The following is an 11,154-nucleotide window of genomic DNA, read 5'->3' as shown; positions in this document are numbered from 1 at the left end:
TCCGAATTGTAGGAGTCAGCTATGAAGACTGAATTCACACTTAAAATATAACTTTTTCATTTCAGTTAAACCTGAACTACAGTTGAAGCCACCAAAGTTTTCACAGCTTTTTAGACCTCTGCCCCTTCATGCCCAGCTGGAGAGAGACAGAGAAAGAGTAATCAGCAGATACTGATGATAATCCTACCTGGTGAGGGAGAGGTCAAAGGTCAACAAGGCTGCCGGGGGCACAGTTGGTAAAGTGGGTGGCTCTTGAGTGTGTCAATCCAGCCCCCCCCCCCCCCTGCAGATTGGAGCTCCTCTCCCCTTTAGAAGTGGGGGGGAAGGTCGCCTCTAATTGGCTGCTCTGTCCTGGTCACCTGCTGGGCCTCGTCCCTGCGTCCGGCTCTGACTGAGAGACCTCAACACACCAGTTTTTAAAATTCTGCCAACAGTCAGCAGAGTGACACACAACAAAAGAGGACTTTCAAAATGACTGACAAGATATATTTTAGAGTTGGATTTAATTTCAAGTACTTTGAAGAATATCCTGGAGTATATTTAATACACTAAAAGATGAAAATATGACCACTTTAAAAAATTTTGGAATACATTTTTCAACCATTTGTGATGATCGGTTCCTAGTTTTTTTAAACCTTTTTTTTGGCCCTTTGGCTCTGGCAGTCTGATTGACAGATGAAACTTAAAATATAAATGTATTTATTTTATTGACAATTATGTAAAATTCAACATCAATTAAAAAATGCTACAGTAAGTGAACAAATTCACGCAAACATATTTTAAAGCATCTGTTTTATAGTGTAGAACTGCACTTAACTACCAATGGGGACAGGGTGTAGATACGTAAATAACTTTTTTGTCTAAAAATAAAGTACAGTTTCTTCTGTAACCATAGCAACACCACAAATACTAAGTGCATAAATAACATCTTGCCCAGAAGCAACTTTTGTGGGCTCGAGCTTAATTAATTACATTTCGGAAATAAGAACAACTGTGTGACGCTGCACATTGGAAACAGCATTCCTACCAAATGTTAACATAACGAGAGGACAAGGGCTTCTTTAACGTGAAACCACATCATAAAGTACCCCAACGAGTCACAAGGCTCTCTCAAATGACTGCAAGCTGTTTTTATCCTTCACATCTTCACAACACTTGCCGCAAACACACAGCAGGCTGTCTTAACGGAAATCCATTGAACTCTGTCTTGTGGCTGGTTTTCGCAAAACAAATTCAAAAAGGATGCTTCACACTGACACATCTACAGAGAAAAGGGGTCATGAGCTGTGGATGCCTTTGATTTATTTGCACCAGATGAACATTATGGCAGCATCAGATTATGAGGAGCATGTTAAGATTGGGGAAGGGGAAAAGTGGGTCTGAAAGCATTTTAAAGTTACAATTTGAAGATCTCAGTAATTGTGGAAATAACTGAAAGTGTGCTTTTGGAATTTAAATCCCAACTGTGCATTGCCATATTGTTTTTCCCTACAAACGTCGCCACCAGCTATTTATATATTTCATTTTTTCCCTGCAACTTACTTGAACTTCTATGTTTTTTTGACTATTTAATCTTTTCATGTTAAGTAAAGTGTGTGTTGCATTGTTCGAGTCGTCTGAAACTTGATTTTCTTGTCTCCAAAAACTACACTTTTACACATTTGATAAAGAATTTGAGTCCAGGCACTACATCCAATACCACACATGCAGTTGGGCCATTGTCAATCACCATTGAGTTACCTTAACTCAATGAGATTTATTTTTTAATGACTACTTATCATTAACAGGTCCTTCCCCCACAGGCACGACTTGGCCTGTTAACGGTGATAATAGCAAACACCCAGCCAGCAGCAGTAAGGCTTTCTGAGGCACGGATCATTGTTCACATGTCACAAAAAGATCCCTCGGCCTCTGGGTGCTCTTTTCCCTCTCTCTGTGGCCTCCCTCCCTCCCTCCCTCTCTCACTGCCTCCCTGCGTCCTTCTCTCTCCAGCAGCCCCGTGGGAGCGCAAGGGTTGAAATGACACACAGTGGCTGGCTGTCGCCCAGGGGCCCGGGTTCTGGCCTTGGCTGGCTGGATCTGTGTGGCAGCTGGTGAGCCCGCTGCCCTCCCTCTGGCCTGCAGCATCAACAGTGGTGGTAGTGGGACTGATTGGAGCCTCACTCTGATCTCTGACTCTGAGCTGCTCACTGCTGCCCACACGACTGGTGGAGAGGCAGTGGGACGCAGAGAGGATGCAATCAGGAACACTCACACTAAACTGTCCACTGAAATGGCTGCATGCAAACAATCTTAAGAATAAAATGTCCTGAAAGAGATGTGAGCTGAGACATGACAGAACAATGTGGACTCAGTGACTGTGCACATTATGGGGTTATGGTTTTGAACCAGTAACCACTTTTATTTAGACAAACTGTTGCTGTAAATGCATTGATATGGCATGAAGGACGCTGCTTTTCCTAAGGACATAATGCACTTGTCAGTTAAGTAACATTTTATTAAGTCTTGATTCCATTACATGTTCATAGCTCAGATTAAACAAAACAAAAATAATCACCATTTATAAATAGAAACACCTTTCGAACAAGCTAGCAGCACTTCAAAACCGTACAGCCTTCCCTTTGTAAACAACTTCCAAAAGTCCCACAAAATAATAATAAAAAAAAGAAATTAGACCAATGTTGCTGTCTCACATTTTTGCTTCATACTGATACAAGGTTAAGACAGCAAACCTTCCACAAATATTTTAATCAGGAAGGGAAATATTGAGAGGTTAAGACAACCTTCTTTCTTCCACTTCCAACTAATTGTTAAAGTCAGATGTAAATGGAAAAAGCAATATAATAAAAAATGAAAAAGAAGTGAATTTCATTTTTATTAGCAGGCAATCCCTTAAAGGAGTTTCAGTACCCCAGGCTGTTAGGGCGGCGTTAGCTCTTCCTGGTTAAACACCATTTAAAGGAACAGGAAGTGTACAGGTTTGCGACCGGGACAAGACATTAAGGCAGGAATCGTGAAATAAAAGATGTTGGATACAGATGTGGGAAAGTCCTTAGATAGGGATGATGATGTAAAACACTTTTAGATATTTTGCCCAGGTCTGGTCCAGAAGACAGACCGGCTCGTAATGTATCATGCTGGGAGGGGGGGGGGTCTCAGTGGTGTTTGCTGGTGTAGATTCTGTTCCTCAGCACAACGAGAGGGGGGAGGTGGTGTCGGACGCCGGGGCAGCGCTGAATGTGGTCGAACCATCGGGCCACGTTCACATACTGCTCCTTCTCCTGGACTGACAGATCCACCTGGGGGAAAGAGAAAGGGCTTTTTTATATAAAGAAAAAAAAACATAAACCACTTTTTTGTAATATATACAATATCTACAGTTTGCTATCAATATAAAGGGCATAGTGCTGTAATAAATGAAATACATTTATTTTGGACCAGCCAATATTTATTTGGAGCTGAAACAATTTGTTGACCAAAGAAAAATAATCAGAAATATTCATATAATCAATTAATAATTGAATCCAATAATTCATTTTTTCCGCTAATAAATGCATAAAATGCTGTTCCAGCCTCTCAAATATGAAGATTCCCTGCTTTTTTTTTTGTGTCTAAAAGATAAACTGAATATCTTTGGGTTTTAGACAAAAACTAGACATTTAAAGACACAAACTGGGATCTAATAGTTTCACAATTTTTATTGACCATTATTTTTGTATAAATGAAGGATAAATATTTCTTTTTTTTCTCCTTCTTTTTTTTTCAGGTTTTTGTTTCTTTTGTTTTTGCTAAAATACTTTGACTTCTTCAGGCTTCAAGTTAACTGTACTGTGCGGCTTATTCACACCATTAAGGAGCTATCCGTTTAAAAATAACTTCATATTAATGTTTTCTTGTTATTCAATTTGGTGCTAAAATAAAACAAAAAAGGATAATACCAGAACTTATTGGGACATCTTTGGAAAAATCGTATTCGACGTGTTCCTTTTCATTCTCTCATTAACTGGACTGAGACAACCTCCAGGGTGGGGCTCGCTGACCCCGTGTCCCCGAGGTTAAAACCCGCACTGATTGAAACCAAAGTGACGCTCTTCTGCCTGGTGGCGGGGGGGCAAACTTCCATCTCCGCCACAACCACTGACATCTCTCAACATGTGAGCGCTCCCTCCCTCCCCCTGTCCCGTCCCGCCCCCCCCCCCCCCATTTCTGGTCTCACTTTCTTTGAATACTGGAAGGCATAACGAACTTCCTTCTCCCTGGTCTGAGGCTTAAGACATCACTTTGTGCCACATCGCTTTACTTCTCTGAAGGGAAGTGGGAATGTGTTTATAACCAGTGTGTTGTTTGCCAACTTGTTCTCGGTACCCTTTGGCCATATGACTGGTCTAATTGTGTGTTATGCGCTGTGACAAATTGCTTATTAAAGTTGCGGTTTGACTGAAGTGAGTGCTGATAGGGAGGGAAAGGATGGATGAAGGGATGGATGGAGACCTTGGAAAATGGTGGTGAGAAAGGCGCAGAGACATATCAAATCAATCACATTTACCCCTCAATGTTCAATTTCATGTGACTGTAGAAAACTAGGGACATATAACATCTAAGTCTTTCCAATTGAAGCGTCTTTTTTTAAGTTTCAGTCATTTTAACTTAAAAAAATATTGAAATGTGTCCTAGAAGTTCACCTGAATGGGCAACGTTAAATATAAAATGTACCTTTTTTTAAAGTGAAAAGTTAACTCTGACCCAAAGCTAACTTGAACCAAATCCAAATCTCCTTGAACCATCTCGCTTCTTTTAAGACTCAGCAATGTTAAAATGATAATAACCTACCACATCTGAATGGTGTGACACTTCAAGATGTGAAAGAAAATGCACTTACTATGATTGGATGTATTCCAAAGTACATGAAAGTGTCCGCTAAGGTGAACTGGTTGCCCGCCATGTAGACCTTGTCTTGCAGGTAGAGGTTGAGGTCCTGCAAGAAGAATGTTCACAACATTACCAGCTATGCAAATGAGGTCATTAATTTATGCATCACGGAACGCATTTCTATGTAAACACGCTTGTCTTGACACAACTGATGAATGCATTAGGGGGGGAAATTACATTTACATGAATCGCTAATGAAGAGACTGTTGTTGTTGTTGTTGTTGTTGTTGGCCATGACTTATATTGCATCTCGATAAACACTGTTATGGATTTATAGTACAAATTGACTCTTTAAGAAGGCATTGTTGACAAAAAAAAAAAAGGTAAATATATGCAGCTCCTTGAAATAAAATGTATATTAAAATCTCTTTACGGACAGATCTTCGGTATAAGGGGGAATGACAGCAGGTTCGTTAACCTATATATCTGTGTGTGCGTGAGGTCCGTGAGTCCGAGCTAGCGTGTGTGTCTGTGTGCTATGTGGGTAGGAATAATATGTAACCTGAGGGGGTTTAGCATCCCTCCCCATAACTGGCGACCTAGCACAGATGCTGTACAAAACAGGCTATTTGTTTACTCCGCTACCAAATGACTACAACTCGCTTCTCTAATGAAGCCGTCCTAAACTTGGGCATCGTGATGTGTTTTTCTCAGTCCATGTCTGTGCAAAGTCGTGCATGGAAGTGCTGGTCCCAGGGGAAGGGACCATCTTTAGCACTTGTACATTGTGCGAAAGGGAACACTCCACGCACACAGAGCATCTTGGGGGCAAATGGAGTTATTGTGCGGCAAGAGTGGGTGATGCCAAACAAGGCATGAAGACGGCAGACTTCCTCCCCTTCCACAAGTCAGACCCTGGCTTCTCCTAGCCTACAGCCATGGAGCTGAAGCCCAGTGGAGCATCAGAGGACAGGCAGCTCTCCTTCCACCCCCACCCAGCACATGGAGCTCCAAACCTGGGTCGTTCTCCACCTGCCCCCGCCTCAACTGCACACTCTTATTGTAGATACATTTGCAAAAGCAATACAGGCAAAGTGTATAACATAATTTACACAGACTATTACTCCACCACAACCGGGTCAGGGGTAGAAACTTTCAGAAACTCATAACAATATAAACAAATGTCCAATAATTAGTTTTTGCCCTTTGGGTATGTTGTGTACAGGCAGGAAGAGCACAGCTGTTCATTTTTACATTACACAGAAATAGAACTAATAAATAAATATGAATACCCCAAAGTATATTTGCATTACTATTGCAATGCATTATATGCCTGGGCGCATTTCTTTGTGATATACTTTTCTACTCTTGACAGTTTGTGACTGCTGTCAGAATACTCCACAGACGCTTCTCTATTTTAACCTCACAGTTACCGTCTCAATACAACGTTGAACTGGTCCTGTGCGTTCAGGCAACCATTACTGTTGTCTCCAAGCTCAGACATTTCTAAATGAAGAAGTTTGTATTCTTCCTTTAAATTGTGTAATACATCTATTCAAGATGTTGGTGGTCTCCTTTGACTAAAGACAGTGGGAACTGACCTTGGTGTAATTGGCTGTATTCTAGAAAATGTTGCTTCATAAAACCAAACAACTGCTGTGGCGGCAGGAAGCCACCCTGCACTAGCCTAATTGGTTTGAGGTGACAGACGTTCCCCAATATTCATTTAAATTTGGGTTCGGGGCGTGTTTATTATCACATGACATGAGTGACAAGATGCACACTTCAGAAACAGGTCCACACTATGAGCTATTCTTATTTGCATCCTGGGGTGAGAAAGTTTAAGAAGTCCTGCAGACAGTTTCTGTGTCTGGACAATTTAATGGGAGATGACTAGTGTGCTTGAGAGAAGAGTGTTAAAGACGGAGCTCGAGCAGCGGGACAGGACAGGGGGCACCAGGCACCAGAACTGAGCTGCTCAGGGCGACTTCCTTCTGTAAGTGGCACCATTAAAATATTTAAGAGGCCTGTCCAGATAACATGCTGCCACACAGCATGACTCCTCAGCCATGCCACAACAGTGTGTCATGCTGAGACACACACACACACACACACACACACACACACACACACACACACACACACACACACACACACACACACACACACACACACACACACACACACACACACACACACACACACACACACACACACACACACACACACACACACACACACACACACACACACACACACACACACACACACACACACACACACACACACACACACACACACACACACACACACACACACACACACACACACACACTTCATGCTGACACGACAGTGCCAAGAGGCGTCCAGCAGACCAGCGGCTGCCGATCCATTTCACGCTGACTGGCGTCAGGGACATTAAAGTGTTTTCCTCTGTCGTGTGGGGCCATGTCACTGAGGGCCATACATAAGTCTGTATTCCTGTTGCTGGAGTTTTGACACACACACACACACACACACGCACGCACGCACGCAACAACAATTTCTTCTTCTCTACCTTCAGGATGGCCTTCGTGTCTTCCTTCGTGCATCCATCCAGCTTGGTGACCCTATACTCCAGCCACTGCTGCACCACAGCCCTGCTCTCTGCAGAGTCTCCCAGCAGGTTTGGGCGCTTGGCCTCCTTCACCAGGTGAGAGGCGATGGTCCCCAGCCCTACCAGAGGAGGACCATTGTTATTCTGTAGCACAGGCACCTGCATGAAGAGGGCAATGAGATGGAGACAGTGAAAAACAGAGAAATCTATTTATTCATTCAAACTCAATTAACTATCAGACATCATCTTTGCTTTAAACACCCTTTAAAGGTGCTTAATGTTGATTTAGTTCCAAACACAGAAAAAAGCACCCTTTATCACTTTACACATGTATTAATAAAGTAGTATGCCTCTGAAGAAGTGTCTAATAAATGCATGTGAATATCCATTTTTCATTGATTCAAATTAATTAATTAAATGAGGTCGCGTTTCTAAAGTATTCATATGCAAGTAGGATAATGTATGGTGCTACAGAAAATGACAGCTCTCCTCCCATCAGTTGATTTTAATGGACGGGCATGCGCACAAGATTGAGCTATTTCCATTTTGCTGAGTTGTAGAAATAAAACATCTGGTATTAAATGTTTCTGCCTGGTATTTAGTGTCGTTATCAAGCCCAACTGACGACAACACTACTGACTCAAGACTGATGGTAACATTTAGAAAAGCCACTGAACTGCCAGTATTGTAATAACACATGACTAGCTTGTTAGCACTCTCTAGCTAGCTACTGTGTGCTAATTACATAGCTTACAAGCGTCCTATAAGATAAAACACCGGTTTAAAGCCAACATTGGACCCAACAAGGATGTATTATCGTGTCACCTTTTTGTCCCCCTGTGTGCTGTACTTGTTCGGCTTTTTCAATCCTAAATATTTCTCCAGCGATGATAGCTCCCGTAACGCCATGTTTCTGACTGTCGGAGGGGCAGTGCCGCATGAGTGCGATCTGATTGGCTAAAATACTCAACTCCTACCCACTATGATTTGACTGACGTGCAAATGAACCAATAGGAACACAGTAAGCAAGTGTGTCCCAACAGTCACAACATTGCATCAGTGGATGAGCCATCATCTCTTCAAATAAAAAAAAAGAATAAAATAGAATATAATTTAATATAATTTAATCAAATAGAATAAGTTAATTATTATGAAAATGACGGGCAAACCTCAATGTAATAATATAATAATAATACAAATAATAAAATAACAAATATGATTTAATTACTTTTTATTTTCAAAGTTTTTATTAATTAAACCTCAAGTGCTAGAGAAAAGTGTTCCTGTCTGTCTGTCTGTCTGTCTGTCTGTCTGTCTGTCTGTCTGTCTGTCTGTCTGTCTGTCTGTCTGTCTGTCTGTCTGTCTGTCTGTCTGTCTGTCTCTCTGTCTGTCTTGACAGTCCGTCCCAGCTGTGACATTTTGTGTGTTGTCTGTTTAGATTTGCACTGCACTCCTACGATTTCTCCATAATGAAATGTCACCTGTCAGTCAAAACTGGGCTTATTAAGTATATATGTCAAAATGTGTGTGTATTCTTCGGTATGTACTTGTGTGTGTGTGTTTGTGACACTATAGAGTGTGACAGCTTATCTGAGGTCACACTACACGCTTTCTTTCATCCCCAGCTGTCTAACTGTGTAACAGCTCACCTGGATTACAAGGCTCGAGGTTATCGGTGACTGCAGCAATACAAATCAAATTCATATTTTATCTCTGGATTTGTATTGATGTTATTAAGACTGAAGTAAAAATATTCAAGACATGGATGTATTAAGGAAGACAGGAGAGGCTGGGAGTCCAAACTGAAGACCGCTGTGATTTTCCTACAGTGACATGTCAAAATGTTTTCCATGGAAAAGGCCTTAGGGGGCCAACAGTAATATTAATTAATATATACTCATGGTATTTGGTTGCTTGATTAACCCTTTTGCGGGTTAAAGACTACTACATAGTCTACTTATACAACATCAACTATAACATCGAAAGCCAATTGTGAATATATTGCTTTTTGTTGATAATAACATAATAAGAAAGCAATCAAAACCTGGGCCATGGTCAGGTCTTGGAGAGTAATCTAATGTTGAGTTTCTAGGACCTTTGAATCTGAGTTGTGCTACATGTGTACCACTTCCATTGATGTTTATTGCCTTGCACATATCCATGTATCCACATATTTCCCTTTCACTGTGTGTACTTAATATAAAAGAACAGATGATATTTTTAAACCCAATTTGTTGGGAAAAAGCTGTCCCAGAAAACAAATTAATTATAGGAATGAGTACACAGACTATCACAAATGATTAGATGCCATGGAACAAGGCATGGCTAATTCTCTGTATTATTGTTTTTTCATCTAACATTCCTTTTTTTTGTGGTTTGTTTATAGGATCCAGTACGTCATACACTTTTACCATAGAGGGGCTTCCATAAATGAATGCCTGCAGCGTTAAAGTGTGTCTCCTTTAACTAAATGCCTCCAAGCTGCCACATCCTGTCTGTACTCAGGCGGGCTGAGGACACCGATCCCCAGTCCCCGGGTCTAACTGTAGCCTGTGGGAGTTTTCTCATGCCGATTGTGATACACAATCTGGGGTCACATTAGTAAGGAAAATCTACAGTGGGGGTCACCGATAGTGCCGTGGGGCTTCCAAAGGCAGGCATAGCCATAAACACAGCCTCAGTCCTGGTAGATATATCCCCCTCTTCCTAGTCTGTTGCTTACAATATGCTGTTACACTGATTTGTCTAGCTGGGATGCAGGGCCACTGCCCCGCCTGTCTCCTCTCTTACCTTTCATGACCTGTGAAAGCTCTCTGACTGAATACTGTATTTTAACCACAGATGCTCGCAGAAGGAGAGGGGAGGGATTGGTTGTGAGTGGTCGACATGAACGCTGTCAGCATGGATTGGTGAAATTGCATATTGGTGCTAGGTCGGATCCCCAGCGTGGAACGAACACGGGGACGGGAGCCAGGCGGCGGGGTGACAGTTTGGGAGAAGGCTGCGAGTTGTGAGATGAAGACAGACAGATGTATGGGGTCAGAGGGCTACTCCTACCTTCAGCTCCTGTCAGGTTTTATTTTTGATTTCCAATAGAGCTTGATGCATGGTTGACTTTTTGAAGAAACTAACATGAAGACAGATTTGGGCAATTGAATAGTTAGTACATTGAGCTTTACGTTAAATTAACATCTATTTGGCAGAATAGCTTTATTCAACTCATAACATTATGCTCAATTGAGGTAAAAATGCATTTTTGGTATATGTATTTTTCTTTTTTTTAATCAATTGTTTAATATAAAAAATGTTTGGACATTGTAAAAGAAGTCAAACAAAAGCCTGTCACAGTTTCCCAAAAGCCCCTGGCATCTTTAACCATCTACTTACAGTCTGAAACCAAAATATATTAATTTACTCACATAAAAACCGAGAATGTCCTTTTATTCCACTGATCTTAACCTAGTTTCAACGTTCCCTTTTGGAAACTTAATCTGAGAACAAATCCTAAATCTTATCCCCATGACATGTTTCTCATCCACTTCCAAAGCAGACCTACTCCTCAGCCAGTGTAGTATATGAGTAGTGATAGTCCGCACACAGTGTGTCTTCAGCTTTGAAGCTTCTGGCTCTTGGAGCGGAGCAGAGTCAGAGGATGCCAGAAATGTCGCACCTGCAGGCCGGGCCTTTGG

The 11,154-nt window shown here is 41.6% G+C and overlaps 1 protein-coding gene across 1 annotated transcript; it reads right to left on the bottom strand.

Annotated features, from left to right (window-relative positions):
* Positions 1 to 2,354: 2,354 nt before the first annotated feature.
* eef1e1 (eukaryotic translation elongation factor 1 epsilon 1) lies at positions 2,355 to 8,409 on the bottom strand. The gene is made up of 4 exons (XM_079661241.1): positions 8,291 to 8,409; positions 7,427 to 7,624; positions 4,880 to 4,975; positions 2,355 to 3,299 (listed from the first exon to the last, which is right to left on the bottom strand). Exons 1-4 carry the CDS (start codon positions 8,372 to 8,374, stop codon positions 3,156 to 3,158), a joined length of 522 nt encoding a protein of 173 aa, XP_079517367.1. The 5' UTR covers positions 8,375 to 8,409; the 3' UTR covers positions 2,355 to 3,155.
* Positions 8,410 to 11,154: the final 2,745 nt, after the last annotated feature.

The sequence above is a fragment of the Notothenia rossii genome, assembly GCF_949606895.1.
Source record: "Notothenia rossii genome assembly, chromosome: 12".
Taxonomy (NCBI): domain Eukaryota; kingdom Metazoa; phylum Chordata; class Actinopteri; order Perciformes; family Nototheniidae; genus Notothenia; species Notothenia rossii.
Note: the sequence above shows the minus strand (reverse complement) of the source record. Positions and strands in the feature narration are given on the sequence as shown.

What these genes read in the sequence shown, in the direction of transcription:
- eef1e1 (XM_079661241.1), bottom strand. Translation starts at nt 8,374, where the DNA reads ATGGCGTTACGGGAGCTATCATCGCTGGAGAAATATTTAGGATTGAAA. An exon ending in ACACGAAGGCCATCCTGAAG is followed by an intron (nt 4,976 to 7,426) that starts GTAGAGAAGAAG and finishes TTCTTCTTGCAG; the next exon opens with GACCTCAACCTCTACCTGCA. An exon ending in TTGGAATACATCCAATCATA is followed by an intron (nt 3,300 to 4,879) that starts GTAAGTGCATTT and finishes TCTTTCCCCCAG; the next exon opens with GTGGATCTGTCAGTCCAGGA.